The sequence below is a fragment of the Perca flavescens genome, chromosome 5, assembly GCF_004354835.1.
Source record: "Perca flavescens isolate YP-PL-M2 chromosome 5, PFLA_1.0, whole genome shotgun sequence".
Classification (NCBI taxonomy): domain Eukaryota; kingdom Metazoa; phylum Chordata; class Actinopteri; order Perciformes; family Percidae; genus Perca; species Perca flavescens.
Genome location: NC_041335.1, coordinates 30,813,527 through 30,833,668, shown reverse-complemented (window position 1 = coordinate 30,833,668; position 20,142 = coordinate 30,813,527). Strand labels below are relative to the sequence as shown.

General features: G+C 38.0%; 1 protein-coding gene across 1 annotated transcript in view; it reads left to right on the top strand.

Annotated features, from left to right (window-relative positions):
• Window positions 1–20,142, top strand: part of LOC114556266 (protein unc-13 homolog B) — a 78,552-nt gene that overhangs the window by 22,148 nt on the left and 36,262 nt on the right. Inside the window, exons 15-22 of the mRNA XM_028579176.1 lie at window positions 427–577; window positions 10,865–10,933; window positions 11,164–11,253; window positions 12,093–12,233; window positions 13,329–13,441; window positions 14,565–14,650; window positions 17,250–17,376; window positions 17,941–18,037. Coding sequence (XP_028434977.1) covers window positions 427–577; window positions 10,865–10,933; window positions 11,164–11,253; window positions 12,093–12,233; window positions 13,329–13,441; window positions 14,565–14,650; window positions 17,250–17,376; window positions 17,941–18,037 — 874 coding nt within the window. The remainder of the gene's footprint in view (window positions 1–426; window positions 578–10,864; window positions 10,934–11,163; window positions 11,254–12,092; window positions 12,234–13,328; window positions 13,442–14,564; window positions 14,651–17,249; window positions 17,377–17,940; window positions 18,038–20,142) is intronic.

Here is a 20,142-nt window from a genome sequence, read left to right as displayed (position 1 = left end):
AAGCTGCCGGGCTCTGTAGTCTGAGTCTTGATTTGTCCTAATTACAAAAAATAAATGAGCTGTTTCATGATGTGTCTGATATATAAAAATTTAGTAGTTTAGATATATAGATAGTCTGATAGTGTTATTAAGTCATGACAGTTGAAAATTTTACACTGGTGATCAACTGCTTTTACTTAATCTCCACTTACTTCATTTTCGTTTCCCTCTCTATCTGTTGTCTCTCTCTCTATGTCTAATTATGCCCAACCCTTTCCCCCCTCCCTCCCTCCCTCCACTTTCATCTCCACAATTTATGTCATACATCCTCCTTTCCGATCTCTCTCTCTGGCCTCTATATGTCTTCTTCTCAACCCCCTTCTTCCTTCTGTCTCCACCGGTATCATCCTCCCCCCCCCTATCTCTCTCCTTTCCTTTCCCCCTCAGTCATTTCTCTTGCCTGTCTTCTAAGTACATGCTGTCAGGGGTGCCAGCAGTGATGAGCACCCTGCTGGCCAACATCAATGCCTTCTATGCCCACCCAATCGCCTCCACCAACGTCTCTGCTCCGGCCAGATTTGCAGCCTCCAACTTCGGGGTAAGTGACCTCCAGACGCAATAAAGTAAACACGGATAAACACTAATGTTTTCAATACAGTCCGACAAGTCAAGACCTTTTGGTAGTATGTTTTTAAAGCTTCATCTCTTGATATAAAGATTCAGTGCAGATGAGGCTTTTGGATAATGTTATGCACCTCGGTGGCCACAGTGGAAGCCTTCAACTTTTGACAAACAAACAACTTAGACATCTCCATGTCAGCTCTTTCTGTCTGTTTCTTTATTTATTTATTCATCCTTCCTCAGTCACAACTGATTTCTCAGACGCTACTGATTTGATTCTGATAAAGTCTGGGAAATGATTTCCCTCTCAAAATTACCCTGACGTGGATATTGGTTGCACCACAATTACAGGTCAAAACAATGACAGTGTAATATGCCTTGAGAGGAACTGTATTATTCTTGGTAGATGACATGTTTACATTATTATTTGTGTGTCTTGCCTGAGCATTGTAGATACATGAAAATAAATATTGAGGGCAGCTGGCAGTCAAAGCATCTCTTTCTAATGAATTCAACATTTACCTTCGACCTGCTTTTACCAAAACAAAATGTTCTTTTCTTATTGATTAAGATTACACAAATATATTTTAGTCACCGTAATGACAATGATTTAAAAAAATCTGTTGACGTTCCAAGTAAATTCCAAACAAAACAGAGGAAGCTCGCCCCTCCCCCCATGTTTCCGTAACTGTCATGACTAACTGACTAACTTTCATTAACCCCCACCCCCTCTCCCAAACATCTTGTTGGTGATTGGATAGAGTAGTTTGTTGTATTTTGGTGCACAGCCTGTGCGTCTAGTGTTTGTTTGACGTTTACGACCCTTGTGTTGTCTCCTGAGACCGGGCTTTTTCACAGTATGTTCAGGGGGCAGGCAGCTAGCGGATCAAGGAAAGATTCCTACGATTTGAGACAAAAATGAAATCGCGCTGAAACCATGCAGGAACTCATAGTGCACCTTTAAACTCAAGTTCAAAACTAGACTAGAATTGGATTTCACGCTTAAAACACAAGCCGCACCTAGCAAAACAAGTGGAAATATACAGTAAGACACAAAATCAACAAAAGTACAGACATTTAGAGACTTAGATTTAATCTTTTACTGGTAAGAAATTGGCCTTAAAGCTATTTTTTCCACAGAAGGTGACTTGGTTTGTCTGTAATACTTAAAGCGTTGTAAAAGATCTGTTTCACATAGACATTCATGAGCATGACCTGTACAGAGCTAGTGGGTGTTCGTTTATGCTGCTAATATTCTTCCTCAATAAAAGGTAATGTCTTATCACTCTGGTACCTTTGGAACTTTGCGGTGGCCCAAATTCAGCCCGCGGGCCCCACAGGAGCCACAGACGGGGGGCACAATGACAGTTAGAGGCCACGCTTAATGACTCCTGGGAGCTTTGCCAACAGTGCTGACTTGAGTTCTCCTACCAGTTGCACTTAGACTCTGGTGATATACGAGCGACTGTGCGCTTGCTTTAATGGGTCAGGGGATGCAGGCAGACTTGCTTTCACCATGGGCTACAACTGTGTGGGTCTATTTCTGGGTTGCCAGCTTGTTAACAAGTCCCACCGGATAGGTTGATAAGTTAAAATTTCTCTGAATTGAGTCGTTTTCTATGTGGGTATCTGGGTAATTTGCTTGCTCATTAAGCTGTTCTCTCCTTTGCTGTTTGATAATAGAGAACATCAGTAACAGTCTAATGACTTGACAGTAATTAATGACTCAGCTTGAATTAATGTATGAATTAATGCATGACATATCATACACTAGCATTAAGGACCCACACTAATTAATGACTAAGCGTCTTTTGACTTCCCACTCAAAAAAACGAATTATTCTATATTTAATACATTAATTAACCTGTGAGCTGTACACCATTTATTATGGTATTACTTACTAATATGGAGGACGAATTTTTTGTATAGCACCTTTCATCAACAAGGCAATTCAAAGTGCTTTACATACAGAAAGACACAAAAAGGTGCTAAGCTAAAAGAATAAAATAAAGAGACAAAAATATTTAAAATGAATACAAGTTAAAGTGAACTGATACGAATCGGAAAAAAAAGTTACAAGACTCATTGGTACCACAAATCCCTCTGCTAGGATGAAGTAGCTGGTATTACAAAGTTACATGAGGAAAGTAACACTACTTCCACAGTATCATGGCTCCTAACTCCAAAATTCAATGGGTTTTTACAAGGCCTATGTTACACCAATCCCCCAAGTTTCATGAAAATCAGGCCAGTAGTCTTTTCCATAATCCTGCTGACAGATAAACAAACCAAAAACAACCTTTTTGGCAAAAGTAAATATCATATATGAGCTGGATCAATATTTAATTAAAGCTGAATTGAATCATATTGCATTGTATCATATTTATCAGTTTGCTGTTGTCCTGAAAACATACTAAGTAAGACCTTTCGAAACATTAGGAGGGTCTCTCTAAATTGTGGCATTAACCTGATATCCATCCATCTGTAGTTGTTAGCCTTAATCAATACCTGTTAAAAGATTTTCTTCGTGGGATGATTCATTTTTATTCTTGGTTTGTCTGTTATTCACAAATTTAAAAATTATTGTTTTTAAATTAAAATTAGAGTTGATTTCTTGAGCAATTGGTATTTTGTAACAATTTCAAATCATTTGTTATTTTTCTTCATTGATTTCTTATTTTTTGGTTTCAGACAGAACAACACACAGACAGCAGTGTGATTGTTTGTTTTTCAACATCTGCTTGGCCACAGTCTGTCTGTCTGTCTCTTTCATTTGCTGGAGCTTATTTTTATTGTCTGGCTCTCTCTCTCTCTCGCTCTCTCTCTCTCTCTCTCTCTCTCTCTCTCTCTCTCTCTCTCTCTCTCTCTCTCTTTTCCCTGTCTGCTTGGTGCTGCTGTGCTTCCTCCCAGACAGACCTCGAAAATCACACACATTATTTTCCTCCTTCTCTTTTTCTGGTTCTTTATTGCTTTTTTGTTTAAATGTTGAGCTAAGCCAATTTCAGTGCACCTGCTGCCATGGCAATAAGGTGATAGCTAATTTGCAAAACTTCACTTAAGCATTTCCTTCCCTCCCGTCGTCTGTGTCTGTCTTCCCTCTCCCTCTCTTCTGCCTCGCCATGCATCTGTGTGTAAAAGATGGCGTCAGTTGTTTTTTCCTCTCTTCTCGCTTTTCATTATTCATCACTGAGATCATGTCATCAGCTGGCAGTTTTAGTGAAACTGTTAAGTTGCACAGGTGTGTGGGTGTGTTGATGCAACAGTCAATGTTGCCAGTGGGAACAAACATACAATACTCACTGGATTTTATTTGGTTGTTTTTTACTACAAATTACTTTCACAGGGAATAGCTTCTAGTACCGGTGGTGAAGATGATGTGAATGTCTATTCAAGTTTCAGCAATAAAAAAAAAACTTTCTTACAGTTAAATCAGCAGTGATTATTCTTTAAAAGTTAATTACAGCAGGTCTACTAAAGAGTTTGCTCTGCAGGTCATGGATTAACTTGATTAAGGTCATTTAGGTTTATGTAGAGTGTAAAATCATTTATCCATGATTTTTTGTGATAATACCAAAACCCAGCTTTGCTCTTTTGAGGTGATATCAGAGGTTCCTATTTTTCTTTCTTGTCATTTTGTACTTTTGTGACTTGCTTTGAATGGGATTATATCTGAGTGGAAGAAGGAGTACAGTAGTGTTTTGGTGTCAAAAGTGACTAAGCAGCTCAGCTCTATTTTGCTATAAAAAATGTGAAGAGTTCAGTAACACTGCCTGCAGTCAAAAGCATATAGCAACAAATGCAATCTTGTGCAGGAAATCTGCTTTAATCCCAAAGCTCCCATATTGTCATTATCTCCTAAAAGAATTTTGTACTATTTATTATAGGGAAACAGCGTAACACTGTTTCACTTTAATTCATTCCAATTATTTGCTTACTTAACCTAGAGAGGTCAACTGAACCTGAAAAAAGTAAATTCTGTCCACAGGCAAGCATACAATACAACAAATGTGAAAATAAGTTTACAATGCAATACGTTAAGATTAAGATTAGTGGTTTTCTGAAAAAATTTCTTCTGATTGTGAACTCATCACAACTAACTCAACTCAAATAACTGTCTCTCTATTTTCCATTGAATTAGTACCATACTTTTAACAGAATTATAAAGAAATTACAGGACCGGTCAAATAAATTGCTACCTGTTTTCCTACATGTTACTGATGATGATGATTTTCATCTAAAATGAAGTAACCAGAATGGACACTGACACACATTAAAGGAGGACTGACTCATCGCCAAATTTGTCACTAACTTCTATTTGATTCTTGGACATCTGTTATTATAGTGTTTGTTCCTGTTTTGGGCAACCGATTCTGCAGGAACAGCGCAATCAATACTGTTTTCTACCAAGATAATTTAATGTTGTCTGCCTTCAACAACTTGTTTTAGGTACCGTTTATTAGCTTATGGTGATTCTGCACCTGCTCCACTAGGACAAGAAATGCTTTGGTGCTGAAACCAGACGATAAGAGTTAGAAAGACCTGATTAGGTTGGACTCACTGACCTGCTCTATTTACTGTGCTATCGTGTCACAAAGGTCACACAATACTTATTGTTTGGCCAGCTGTGAGCACCACTGATTCATGAAGTAATGTCTCAAGATTTGGATGACTTCCGTTAGAAGTTGCAGAGCAAACACTTTGTCTGGGACTATCAGTCAAGGGGGAAAAAGGCCATAAAAAACAATAATTATTAAGAAATTACAGGACCGGTCAAATAAATTGCTACCTGTTTTCCTACATGTTACTGATGATGATGATTTTCATCTAAAATGAAGTAACCAGAATGGACACTGACACACATTAAAGGAGGACTGACATTGTGTCTCATCGCCAAATTTGTCACTAACTTCTATTTGATTCTTGGACTTCTGTTATTATAGTGTTTGTTCCTGCTTTGGGCAACCGATTCTGCAGGAACAGCGCAATCAATACTGTTTTCTACCAAGATAATTTAATGTTGTCTGCCTTCAACAACTTGTTTTAGGTACCGTTTATTAGCTTATGGTGATTCTGCACCTGCTCCACAAGGAAAAGAGATTCTTTGGTGCTGAAACCAGACGATAATGGTTAGAAAGACCTGATTAGGTTGGACTCACTGACCTGCTCTATTTACTGTGCTATCGTGTCACAAAGGTCACACAATACTTATTGTTTGGCCAGCTGTGAGCACCACTGATTCATGAAGTAATGTCTCAAGATTTGGATGACTTCCGTTAGAAGTTGCAGAGCAAACACTTTGTCTGGGACTATCAGTCAAGGGGGAAAAAGGCCATAAAAAACAATAATTATTAAGAAATTACAGGACCGGTCAAATAAATTGCTACCTGTTTTCCGACATGTTACTGATGATGATGATTTTTATCTAAAATGAAGTAACCAGAATGGCCATAAAAAACAATAATACTATAATAAACAATATAATAGTACTTTTATTAAATTGAATTATCCAGCTGAATGGGTGAGTTGGTTATTTTGGTGTATTGAAAACCTCAAAATACAAAAACAATGCTGCGGAAGGATCATTTAATGGTGAAGAAAACTGAGTTTCTAAGGATAATGGAACTGGTTGCAGACTTTTATGCAAAAAAGTTGAAGTTCAGCTCCAAATTATCATTTTTATTTTCCCCTTCAGGCTACTTACAGTTTTTTTCGATTGCTAAACGATAGTGGGCACAACTGGAGTCACATGTGCAAAACGCTAACTACAGTCTGCACAGCAGCAGTTCATGTGGACCAAACTCTAGTTCGTTTTTCATTGCTTGAACACACTTTTCAAAACTTTACACACTTATCCCATGTCTTTAACCACAACGTGCACAACACTGTAGATTTACAGCACTTTGTTCAAATGCTAACACACTGCTGTCAAAACTGTTAACCACACATTCAAAACAGAATAGATTTCAGTCTGGTGCCTATCAAACACTGCTGATTGCAATTTTAGCTGAAAGCCTAAGCAGGTGTCTTGTTTTAGACAAGTTAGTGAACATATATGGTATTTATACAGAGAAAGCTCAGAAAGCCTTTTTTTGTATACAAACACCAAATAAGAATGAAACAATTATACATTGTACTGTTTGAGAGAAACAGATACCAACATGTCCAAGTCAGATATCTGAGGTTATGTACACGGCTATAAAAAAAAGTGAAAAACACAATATCATTACAATAGTAAAACTGCGTTCTTACTGTTTTTCAGAAAGTAATGGAGTTGAAAGCAATAGAAACACCACATTCATTTTTATTTAGAGATGATGCAGACATCCAATGTGATGAAGAAAACTTGTCACATGATGCTGGAGCGAGGCAGGATTAGTGACACTATTCGTTGGTACTGTTATGTACCTTTAGTTTTTTTCCCCAGTAATTCCATAAATTACTAGAGACAAAATACTTTATTGAAGAAAACTGCTGATTTTCATTCATTCTTGTTTACCTTATGTAAAAATTGGTATGCTATACAATCTATATTTTTTACTTAAATAAACTGTTGAGTAGTGTCAAGTCACTCAAATTGTTCAAACTGTAAAGATGAGAAAGTTTGTAATTTCTGCATTGGTGTTTGACGCTAGTGTTTTTACCCTCAGTTTTGTTCTGAGTGACAGTGTGTGTTATCTCAGTGAGGCCTGTGCATAGTGTTTGAGACGTGTGTTAAGAGTTGTGTTGCTTTGAATGAGTTTTGCAGGTGATGTGAACTGTTTAGGTCAGGTGACTGTTGGTAGTGCAGACTGTAGTTTGAGTTTTGCACATGTGATTCCAGTTGTGCCCACTGTCATTTAGCAATCGAAAAAAACTGTAAGAATGAAACAATTATACACTGTACCGTTTGAGAGAAACAGGTAAAAGAGCAAAGATACCAATATGTCCAGGTAAGATGTCTGAGGTTATATACACAGCTATAAAAAAAGTGAAAAACACTATCTTTACAATAGTAAAACTGTGTTCTTACTGTTTTTCAGAAAGTAATTGCGGTGAAAGCAATAGAAACACCACATTCATTAGTATTTAGAGATGATGCAGACATCCAATGTGATGAGAAAACTTGTCACATGATGCTGGAGCGAGGCAGGATTAGTCACACTATTCTTTGGTACTGTTACGTATGTACCTTTTAGTTTTTTTTCCCAGTAATTCCATAAATTACTAGAGACAAAATACTTTATTGAAGAAAACTGCTGATTTTCATTCCTTCTTTTTTACCTTATGTAAAAATTGGTATGCTATACAATCTATATTTTTTAAACTATTGAGTAGTGTCAAGTCACTCAAATTGTTCAAACTGTAAAGATGAAAAAGTTTGTAATTTCTGTATTGGTGTTTGACGCTAGTGTTTTTACCCTCAGTGTGTTCTGAGTGACAGTGTGTGTTATCTCAGTGAGGATTGTGCATAGTGTTTGGCTGCACTGAGCCTGTTTTGCAGCTGATGTGAACTGTTTAGCTCAGGTGACTGTTGGTAGTGCAGACTGTAGTTTGAGTTTTGCACATGTGACTCCAGTTGTGCCCACTGTCGTTTAGCAATCGGAAAAAGCTGTAACTTAATTGTGAGGTGGAGCCTTTAAGTTTGTAATATTAATTATTCCCAGTTGAAAACAGACATTTATCACACGTCTGATGAATTGAAACATATGCCAAATGTTTTATGGTCACATAAATTGTGTCACAGCAGCAGAGGACAGAGATGTTCAGGGAATCCATGCAGTAGACCTGAAGAGAGTAACGTGTGTGTGTGTGTGTGTGTGTGTGTGTGTGTGTGTGTGTGTGTGTGTGTGTGTGTGTGTGTGTGTGCGTGCGTGTGTGTGCATGCGTGTGTGTGGATGAGGAAGGCCTTGCTTTCGGGAAGGACAGTGTGACAATGAGTTATATTTTTAAAGGTCAAAACTGTCTTGTATCCTTGTCTCTGGATTTTTTAGGTCAGATGTGCTTGTGTGTGTTCCTGGATTTTAAACATTGAGAGTGAAGACAGGTTTTTGAAAGTGAGGACATTTTGTCTGGCTCTCGCTTCTTCAAAGGGCTTTTTGAAGGTTAAGGCTTTAAAGTTGAAGGTTAACGGAGAAGGCTGGCAATTTTATATTTTTTTCTTATTAGATCACTACTGACTATGAAGCGTGTTTGAAGTAGTTTATGGACAACTTTGGGGCTCTAAAACTTGTTAGTAGGATACATTCATTGTTGGTTTTGTTTTCAGAGTTTGTTGAGAATAAAAATAACATAAATTAAAATCACTAGTCTTATCTTTTAAGGTTGGAGTTGAGCTTTGGCATGTACTTAGTGTTTAGGGATTTCTCACTCCCTCTTTCCCTCATTTTCTCTTATCCAAAACCAAACTCAACTCCTTCCTTTCTTAATTCTCATGAGTCACAAAGCTATAGCACTCTGTTTCTCTGCTTTCTGTGGAATAATAACTGACTGTTTGCATTGATCCTTCCACCATGGGATGCGCAGATAGACACAAACAAGAGTTGAAAGAGTCTTTCAAGGAATTTGGCAATTGTTTATTGGTATTTTGTGCCAGGTAATGTTTGCCATTGTTCATATTTTCATCCAAAGATAAAAACAAAGGGAAACCCTTTCCAATATGCTAGCAATGTGCAAACTAATTGCTGTGCAACCATGACAGGTACTTATATAACAGATTTCCAAAGAAACTTTAAATTGCACCAATGTGGGATTTTCCGGTGCTGTTACATATTAGATCAATCTGGTTCTACTGCATTTTCTTGCAAATAAGTGAGCGACTTTCGACAATTTCCAGTTAGGCTGGAAACCCTGCTTCTCTTTCTTTCTCCCCCTCATTCTCTTCATCAGACAAAATTCATTTTATCTCCTTAGTTTGTCAGATATGTCGTGACTCCCCCTACGCCAGACTACTCTCTTTCTCTCCCAATATCTGTTTGCTTTATTGGCATGACAACGAAATACCCTTGTGTTGCCAAAACATATGAAGGAAAGTAGTGGATAAATTACAAAAATAAGCAATGGGGATACCGCTATTGGCTCAGGTGGTAGAGCTGGTTGGCCATTGATCACAGGGTGGTTCGATCCCCAGCTCCTCCTGTCCATGTGTCTCCATGTTATTAAGCAAGACTCTGAAACAAAATTGCTCCCAATGCAGGCCCTGCATAAGAGTGTGCATTTGTTATATGAATGTAATATAAAGACTTGTGAAAAGTGTACAAAAGCATCTCGTGCATGTCCTTCAGGTCTAACAAATGTGTGTAGTGCATTTCCTTTCTCATAAAACATGTGAAAAGCCTATTGTTTAGATTTATAATTGTCCATTATTTACATTTAAGTAATGTGTGCTTGCTAGCAGTCTCACTCACTTTGTTAGTGCATTTCTATATTTCCTGGCACCATCAGCTGTCAAAAACATTGCTCCATAGTGCTACTACTTGTCAAAATAGACACAATCTGAAAAAGAGGTTCTTCAGGCACTCTTAAGCCTAGTCCACACGTACATGGGTATTTTTTAAACGTTGCTTTTTCTAGAGTATGCTTTTTGGCCTTTTGTATACATCAAAAACTGCAATATAGGTCACTGAAAACGGATCTTTGGGAAAACAACGAGGGCGAAGATTTTCAGAAACTTTGTTTTAAGTGTAGACAGGAAAGAGTTTTTTTTGGCTTGTAGCATCAGAGTGAGGAGACATTTTGTGTAATGGCAAACATGGCCAAAACCGCTAAAAGGACTTTTTACATGTTTACACATAAAAGTACAGTTTCTCTTCCAATATATTGAGAAACAGAGGCGTCCGAATGTGGCAATGAGCGATCGATGCACCATTGCTGCCAGGTAGCCTTCCATTATTAACTGCCTGTCTTGTCTTGTGGCAGCATGTACCAAACTGAGCTGCCAGTCCTGCATTGTTTCTATGTTTCCTCAACATAATAAGAAGCTTTTTTTATCATCAGTAAGGATCATGAAGTGCTTTTCCAAACTTAAATATACTCATGTAGCTCTAATGGTCTCATATTTTGGTTCTGCATTTTGTGCAGAAGAATTTGTTTGGCTTGATATATTTTGCAGACATAACGTTTATTTTTATTTTTATTTGTATCATTTCATCCCCTCTGTTATTTCTTCATGGTGCTAAAAAGACGGAAACATCGACATATTCAAACACACACAAAGGCTGCAAATTGCTCAAGTCTGTGTCTTTTCATTTATGAATTCTCTTTGCTCTTTCCTTTCTCTTTCCAACAGAGAGATCGGTTTGTGAAGCTCCTCGATCAGCTGCACAACTCCCTGCGTATCGACCTCTCCATGTACAGAGTGAGTCTCTGCTTTCAGCTGCTTTTATTCTTTTATTCACCACACACATAGTTTGGGTCAGGGTGATGGCTATCTGGATTTTTGTCATGACTGCTTGCTTGTAATCAGTTGTGCAGTGATACATTTAAAAATGTGTGTGTGTGTGTGTGTGTGTGTGTGTGTGTGTGTGTGTGTGTGTGTGTGTGTGTGTGTGTGTGTGTGTGTGTGTGTGTGTGTGTGTTTGTCTGCAGAACAACTTTCCAGCCAGCAGCAAGGCTCGCCTCCATGACCTCAAGTCAACAGTGGATCTTCTCACCAGCATCACCTTCTTCAGGATGAAGGTAGAAACAAAATATCAGCTCATAATTACCAAATCATGAAACCAAACATCAGATTCATGCAACACTGCTTGTTTGACGTCACCACAGAAGACATATATTTTTAAAACCAGTTTTTTATAAACGGGCTTGTTATGTTGAAAACAAAAGTTGTTTTTAGTCCAAAACCTATATTTACATTAGAATTAAATTTATTGTGACAATACCCAATGGTAAGATAATCATATTATAAACTCTTACACTTGTGTTACATAACCATAAGTCTTCACTGAACTGCCACTAAAATCACAAAAAAAATTGTCTGCATTAATTGTAGCTTTTGGTCCTTGAGAAGACTTTTATAGGAGTAGAAACACCAGAGCAAACACACACACACACACACACACACACACACAGGTCTGTTGGAAAGATTGATTCCATGGAGGACAGAGGAAAGGTCATGGATCTGTGTGTTTGTTAATGTTTTTATGTATCCATGCTTGCATTTTTTGCAATTACTTTTCTTTTCCCCCACTTACTTACTCTTTTAACCCACTTACACCTTGTGATTATTTGTTATATTGTTGGTATCATTTGAAAACCATATAATTTACTTTTTGTTTTTTTTGTGTTTTGACTTTTCATGGTTATCTGATACTTGAGAGGAATTTTTATAACTTTCAGACTTAAAGAAATCTGTCGAAACCTCAAAACTGTCCGGTGATCCCAGATTCTTGCGTTATTTTTTTATCTCATATTACTTAACCAAACTTGCTATGATAATATTCAAATATTTTCCTACTGCATGGCTTATGAATGTGTTTTTTGTACAATTTATGTCTGACTTGTCCGGTCTTCTGCAGGTCTTAGAGCTGCAGAATCCTCCTAGGGCCGCCAACGTGGTGCGAGACTGCGTCAAGGCCTGTCTGAACTCCACCTACGAGTACATCTTCAACAACTGTCTGGAGCTCTTCAACCGCCAGTTCCAGCCCGCTGTCCAGCCCGTGAGTTGCTAAGCATCGACATGTTTTGAGCCTCTACAATAGATGCTCTAAAGAAATTAGCTGTTTCAAATTTGTGGAAATGTATTAATGCAGTAGTTGTTCCCAGTTGACAATTTACCTTTTGATTGCTACATACGATGGGAATGTTTAGGTCAGAGACTGTTACAAACCAGCCTGATAGGAATAGTTGTTGTGTCAAGGTGTTGTGGTAAATCAGATGCAGCCACATATGGTTGATGGAACGCTAAAGTTGAGTTGTTCTTTGACAAAGCTCCATTTTACAGTATAGTAATCAAGTAAAAACAGGATCGGAATCTTACTTTTTTGCTTTAACTCCTCCAACAGCTCATATTAATCTCAGTACATACAGCGCATCCTGGCTGCCTTAATTGATGCACAAATTAACTGAGTCTCCATCAGCCGAAGAATTATCTCCAGAACACTGAAGATGTTTAACCGTGCCCGGAAAGATTCATGTCTTAATGTGTCTGAACTCATTAAACCAGCCTGTGTTTTGTATAAATTAACAATTTTATCAAGAAAAGTCTCTTTTTCAGCTTTATGGAGTGTACAGAACTTTGTCACACGAACATGGAGCTAGAATCTTTGAAAATAAATCAATGCAGTAGAGGAATAATATTGTAATAATTGTTTCAGTGCAGATCTTTCTTTCTTTATTTAGCACATCAAAATAATTTGTACATAAAAACCAATCCATCATAAAAACATGTGCAAGCAAGACAAGAAACCCAGAGGGGCTTATAAAGTGTCTCCCTTTAACATAGAGTATGATTAATATGTAACAGATCATTTATTGAAATTACTGTTGAGCACTAAACCTTGTTTTTCTTCTGTGCTGCCACTCTTTTCATAACAGCATGGGTTTCTCCTTGCAAGTGCTGGATCTTCAACCTTTCATAGGTGTAAAGAACTTAAACACATAATTACATCTTCTGTTTTTCCCTCTTGCAGCCTGAGCCAGAGAAGAAAAAGAAAAAGAAGAAAGAAAAAGCAGATGGAGAGGAAGAGGAAGATGATGAAGAGGAAGACGAGGAGGAGGAAGAGGAGGAGGAGGAGAAGAAAGAGGAAAACCAGCAAGAGGAGCAGGGCCCGAGCATCCAAAATCTAGACTTTTGGCCTAAACTCATCACGCTCATCGTCTCCATTATTGAGGAGGACAAGAACTCCTACACACCCATCATTAACCAGTCAGTAATAAGTTTTATTATCTTTTATTATACATACTGTAGCTCCGACATGAGTAGAGTTAACAGTAAAAATGTAGTTTCATTTCCATTATTTCATAGTTTATAACTGGGAAAATGAGAGAAATGACATGGAGCCATTACATTTATTTTGCAAAACTGCTCACAACATGTTACATTTACTGTAAATTACAACCGCCAATTGAGAAAATGTGTTCACAGCAGCCTCCTATTGCCACTGTGTGCCATACAAGCACTACATGTGGAAGTCTTTGGTTAGCTACTTTACTGTAGGGCTGTGTATTGGCAAGAATCTGGCGATACAATAAGTATCACGATACATGGGTCACGATTCAATATATTTTGATACTGTGCGTAAGGCGATATATTTGGGATTTTTTATAGTATCATTTTAGAAAAACTAATATTTAAAAAAAGACATGATGTGCATAAAAGTCAAATAAGTTTACTTTAGACACAGAAAATCAAATTGCCAGTTTGGGATTGTGGTTCACGGGTTCTTAGTGAGCACATTTTTATATGCTAAAGTAGGCCAAAGTTCAGCCATAGCTACATTGTTAGCTTCTAGCAAAATGTCTGGCACTGTTAGGCACTGTTATGCAAGGACACTAGTGGTGCGTCTCAGCATAGCCATCTAGCAGTAGGGGGTTTAAACACAACATAAACATGAACCACTGTCTTACTCAAGTGTATCGATTTTTTCTTACACCCCTACTTTACTGTATATGTAATCACAGGTTGAAATGTATCAGAAGTTTCAGTTACATTCAATCAAAATTGATTCTAAAATCATTACATTTGACATCTAACAGATAATAGATTGCTAGTGTCATGTTATATAAACCTGTTGCTGTGAGTTGTTTTCTTTTAGGGACTGTAATATTTTGTATTTGTATAAGTGTTGAGCTGTTAAGGTCTCTGTATGTGTGTGTGTGTGTGTGTGTGTGTGTGTGTGTGTGTGTGTGTGTGTGTGTGTGTGTGTGTGTGTGTGTGTGTGTGTGTGTGTGCGTGCGTGCGTGCATGAGTGTGTGTTTGCTTGAGGACGCTCACACTAGCAGATTAACGAATAGTTTTATCTAAACTCTGACTTCTCACTTACTTTAAGGTTTCCTCAAGAGCTCGATGTGGGTAAAGTCAGCACTGAGGTCATTTGGAGGCTGTTTGCTCAGGACATGAAATATGCCCTGGAGGGTAAGACTATGTGTCTCTGTACACAGAATGTGTGTGTGTATGTGTGTGTGTGCATAAGAGAGAAAAAAGAGCAACAACTTTCCCCCATTCCTCCTGCTCGACATTCACACTTTCTTTTCTTCACTGCATCAACTGTCCTTTTTTTTCCATCGTGTCTTCCAGTTTTGCATAAAGTTGACCTCTGCCGCTGGAACAACGGTGAGATTATAGACAAACATAACGTAGCTGATGACAAGATACAGTCAGAAGTCAAAGCTATAGTCTAACATCGTCTGAGAACCAACCAGGAGAAATGGTCATAATTATGTCCAAATAAAGTACATCAAATGTGTACAGACTCTCTTGTAGGTCCTGGAACACTTTAAAATGCTATAAAAAAAATAAATGATATTGTGTGTTGGGTGTTGGGTGTTGGGCCAGTTCTTAGGCTGTTGCCAAATTTGGTGCCTCAAGGACATACAGTTTCCGTGAGAAACTGATAGTTTTGTGTCTATGACATGATTGATTTACCCCGCTACTCTCCCCACATACTGTAAGATATACCTTCGAGATAAATGCAAGAACAGCTGTTTTAAGTTAGTGAGCCATCATCAGAGAGTAACTCTGTCTCTTTGAAACCTGCTTAGCTACTCAGTGTTCTGGCTTTTGACTGTGTCTCATATTAGACTTGTAGAAACTATATTATCCTGAAACGTTGTCTGGCACACTGAGTCCTGTGAAAATGAGTTTTTTGTAGCTGAGTCAGCTTGTTTTCTATGATGCTTTCAGACTGAGTTCAAATCACAAATTTGATGATGACAAGTCCATTTAGGAGACCCACTTCTAGCCTTTTTTTCTGTGTCTAATCTACCTTCCAACTCCCCTATAGTAATGTGTTCTAACATTATTATGTTTTTTTTGCACCAATAAAGCCATTTTCATTTCAGAAATAGCTTTATCATTTATCATTTTATTATTTTCTCTGAACTCGTTTTGTAATCCTGTTGCCATCACAGCTCCCACCAAATTTCACATCCGCAAAATTGATTTCTATGCTGGTAAGGCTGTGTGTGTGTGTGTGTGTGTGTCTGTGTGTGTGTTGTGTGTGTGTGTGTGTGTGTGTGTGTGTGTGTGTGTGTGTGTGTGTGTGTGTGTGTGTGTGTGTGTGTGTCTGTCTGTGTGTCTGTGTGTGTGTTTGTGGGTGCGTGTGTGTGTGTGTGGGTGGGTGGGTGTGTAGTTATGCAATTAGCAGAGATTCCCAACCCTATTTGCACCTTGGACCCTTTTTTATATTAACAAGGGTTTGTTCTCCACATTCTCTCAGTAGGCACGCTGAAAGTTAAGGTATGACACGAGGTCTCCCATTAGACTTTTTGGGGGACACATGTCTGTTCACATGTAAATTTTGGTCCAGGCATGATCCGTCTCTATATTTATCAAGCCTTTAGAGGAGAGACAAGAGAGTGCAAACATGTGAGAGCATTAAAAAACTAAATGACAAAACTGTCTTTATTTAATTGTGGTTGCTTGCTAAATAATTATTTTTTTAAATACAAAAAGACCTCTTAGGATATTTCATGTCGTGCTAAATGCTGAAAGGTGATTGTCAACTAGTCAATCAGAATATTGATGTTTAGAGCATGATAGGAAGGATGAAAATGCAGCACAGACAGATGTTCCAAATTCAAAGTAATTAGCACAAAAACTAGTCTGTAAAGTGACATTATTGAGCTTTTATTCTTTTGAGCTAGCTTATGTTTCTTCGTGGCCCATTAGCAAAACATTTCAGGGTTGGGAACCTCTGATCTAGAGGAAATATTTGTTTGTTAATCAGAAAATGTATCTCTACTTTGCTGTTGAAACAGGAAATACACCCAGACCTGTAGAAATAGACATTAGCCACCTTATCGTACAGATTACAAATATATTGGTATCTGTCCTGTCTTCCAGCTTTTCCATGATATAGAATCATTCTAAGAAATACATATCTTTGATTAAACTACCTCAGTGCACTTTGGCACTGACTCATCCACTTCTTATTACTGTTTGTTTGTAATGTTGGAGTGATCCCATAATGAAATCAGCATGGAGACTTTTGATCTCCAGGATTGGTCACTTTGCTCTAATTCCTCCATTCATTTGTTGTTTTGTTGGTTCATGTGACACAAACACTGATTGGATATTGGTGCAACTTGCAGTGAATGATTTCAATGTGTTGAAACTTAAATTACAACTGGCCCAAGCAAATCACTGTGCGCCTCTACTGCAGGGCTATTTGGCTGACTCTCAAATTCAAGGAACTTTTGGATCCTTTTTTAATATGGTTGTTCGTGGGGAACGTGAAACGTAATGAGTTGATAACCCCATTGTGGGAATGGGGTTATCAACTCATTACGTTTCACGAAAAATGTTGAAGATTTATGGGTACAAACCAACCTGCACTTTATTACATTGGAGTTGCAGTGTTAAAGAGCTTTAACTGCTGCAGCACGCCTCAAGAGATAAATCCTGTGTTTACTTTGGTTTGTTTGTGTGTGTGTGTGTGTGTGTGTGTGTGTGTGTGTGTGTGTGTGTTTTGCGTGCGTGCGTGCACGCCCATGTATGGTTGTTGTTTTTACAGAACATGAGAAGCATAGACTCTGTAAGACTGCTGACTACATGAACCTGCACTTCAAGGTCAAGTGGCTTTACAACGAGTATGTTAAGGACCTGCCCGCCTTCGCAGACACTGTGCCTGAATACCCTGCGTAAGACACACACACACACATACACACACACACACACACACACACACACACACTCAGTATCTCACTCTTTCTCTGTCTCCTCCAGACAGAAAGGTGGTCATCTTGACTCATAATTTCTGCCTTTCCACTGAGACTTGGCCTGTTGTTGCATACACCATAAAAACTACCCACATCCACACACTCAAAGCTCAACTCCCTGGGTTTGGACACTACAATATATGGTGTAATGGTGATAATAATAACACATTTTATTAATACAACAACTTTTGGGACTTACAGGTTACAGAAGTACTTGCAGGTTTAGAAGTTACAAGGTACATTTCACAGATTCATTAAGATTAAAAGAAATAAACAGGTAAGACATAATAGAACTGGAGAATTAAGAAAATATTTTTAATTTTTTTTTATGTTTTGAAAAGGGGATTAAAAAGGTTTCTGAATCTGCAAGCTTTAGAAGTAAACAACAAAGCATTTTGTTACACTTTCAGTAGGTTTTCTCATGTTTCATGTATCAACTTTATGGTTCATCAAAGAGCAGGCTAATAAGATTAGTTATTGTTCCAGGTGGTTCCTCCAGTTTGTCCTGGCCTGGCTGGCTGAGAACGAGGAAGTGTCGATGGAGTTCATGCACGGGGCGCTGGAGAGAGACAAGAGAGAAGGGGTGAGTCACAACAACCAGAATGTGGGTGGCCTTGTAGGCAAAAAAAAATATTCTGTGGTCAGTTGGTTTATAGGTCTCAGATATGTTTTTTCTTTATTTAAAAATCCAGGACTTTATCTGTCCTTATTTTCAACAAAGGATAACAAATCAATAATACAAACATCCAAATAAAATTTGTTTTTAGAAAATGCTATTTGCAGTGCAGTTGACAGACTTGTTTTTGTCACATCACAGCTGTCAATTACTTCGGTTTACTTGTGTGCCAGCAAACTACACAAAGCTATTAGTAGTTACTATGGTTAGAGAATCAAACACATATGTATAGTGGCAGGGTTGGCTCAGTGGGTAGAGCAGGCGCACATATACTGAGAGGTTTGTGCCTTGATGCAGAGGTCCAGGGTTTGAATCTGACCTGTGATGATTCCCTGCATGTCTTCCCCCTTTCTCACCTAGCTGTCCTGTCAAAATTAAAGGTGGAAAAGCTCAAAAAAACAACATATTTATAAAAGAAAAAAACAACCTCACCAATTTCATTATGCTCCAAGTTTTTGAACCTACCGTTCCCATAATTTGGGGAAGTAAGATGATGCTTTTGAGTCATATAGTTAGCTGTGGGTTGCCACTTGGGCCTCATTTTTATAGCCTATATATTTTTTTACATTTTGGCAAATTGCTACCCATAAAAGTATGCCGAGTTAGCCATTAGTAGTTCCTGTTTGCAGTTTACCCACGGATGTACAGACAACTATAACTGCATTACTTTGATACTGAAGAAAACTTAAAACAAAAGTGCTGGTGTTCTATGAAGCATCTATTTTTTATGATTTCTAAGCTTTATTTGTAATGGACAACAGAGATGAGACTATCCTCAGAGTGTAAGTCATACTGAATATAAAAATGTGTGCATCATGTCTTTGTGATCAGATTTGACTGAGTTATGACTGCGAGAAGATGGAGTGTGCTAAGGGTAAAACTACAACAACTATCTTTTAGTTGTTTTAGAACACCAGAACACCATAATGTGACTGTCCCGAACTTTTCCTCATTTCTCGCACTGGAGGAATGTAGAGCGATACAATGAACTTCAGGACACATAACACCCTCTCAGTAAAGCCATGTGTATGTGTCAATATGTATTTAAGGAAGCACACAGATGATGTATATAGTAAAATAAGGTGGTTAGAAATTTGTGTTTTACGCTTCAACAGGATGTCAGTAACTGTATAAATCATGCTTTTCTTTACCAATTTTACCAATGATCTCTTGTAACTTAAGCATCAACCGTCTCCCTGTTGGAATAAAACATAGCATTTCACTCTGAAATGTTTCCTGTGGACAAAGCGATTGCCTCACCAGACACCAGAATTGAATTAAGGCAATAAAAGGAAGAATTTGCAGGCACTCAGAAAGCGGAGACATTATGTTTGTGATCTAAACAATTATGACCGGTGTATTATGACACAAATTTTGCATAAATGTAATAAATTCATATTATCTATAAGTAGGAAACGGAAGGTGACTCAGGACATATCAGGACACAAATGTGAAAGGAAATTCACTGCTACTACTTAACACTACTGAATGTTAAAATATAAATGTATCTGTTGCGGTTCCTGCTTGTGAATAAAAACTGATACAACCTGTTAAGTTTTACATAAAACCTACTTAATTATACAGCAGAACCAAATCTATGCCACGTCCTGACTACTTGTTGTTGTGAAACCATATTTTTCTGAGTTGTCGATCATACTGTAGGAAAGGAGCCAATGTGCAACAGCAGTAGAAAAACTATGCAGTAGAAAGAAAAGCTTTGTACACTGACATCCACGACAGAATGAAAAGACAGCATCAGTCTCATGACCTTTTGTTCAAGGATGCTTCGATTTATCCACATGTAGCAGAGTTCTGCTTATGGCCAGCCAGTCCCAGAATAACATAATGATGGACAAGTGTTGTCTCTCAACCTCCTGCTGGTCCCGACGCTTCACTTCTTCTTCAGGAACTCTGTTGTTTATCTGGGAGTTTTTTGAGAGCAGAAAAGTTTTTTTGTCGGGGCTGGCATTGAACGCTACGATTATAATTTTAAGTATAATAAAAAGTGTTTT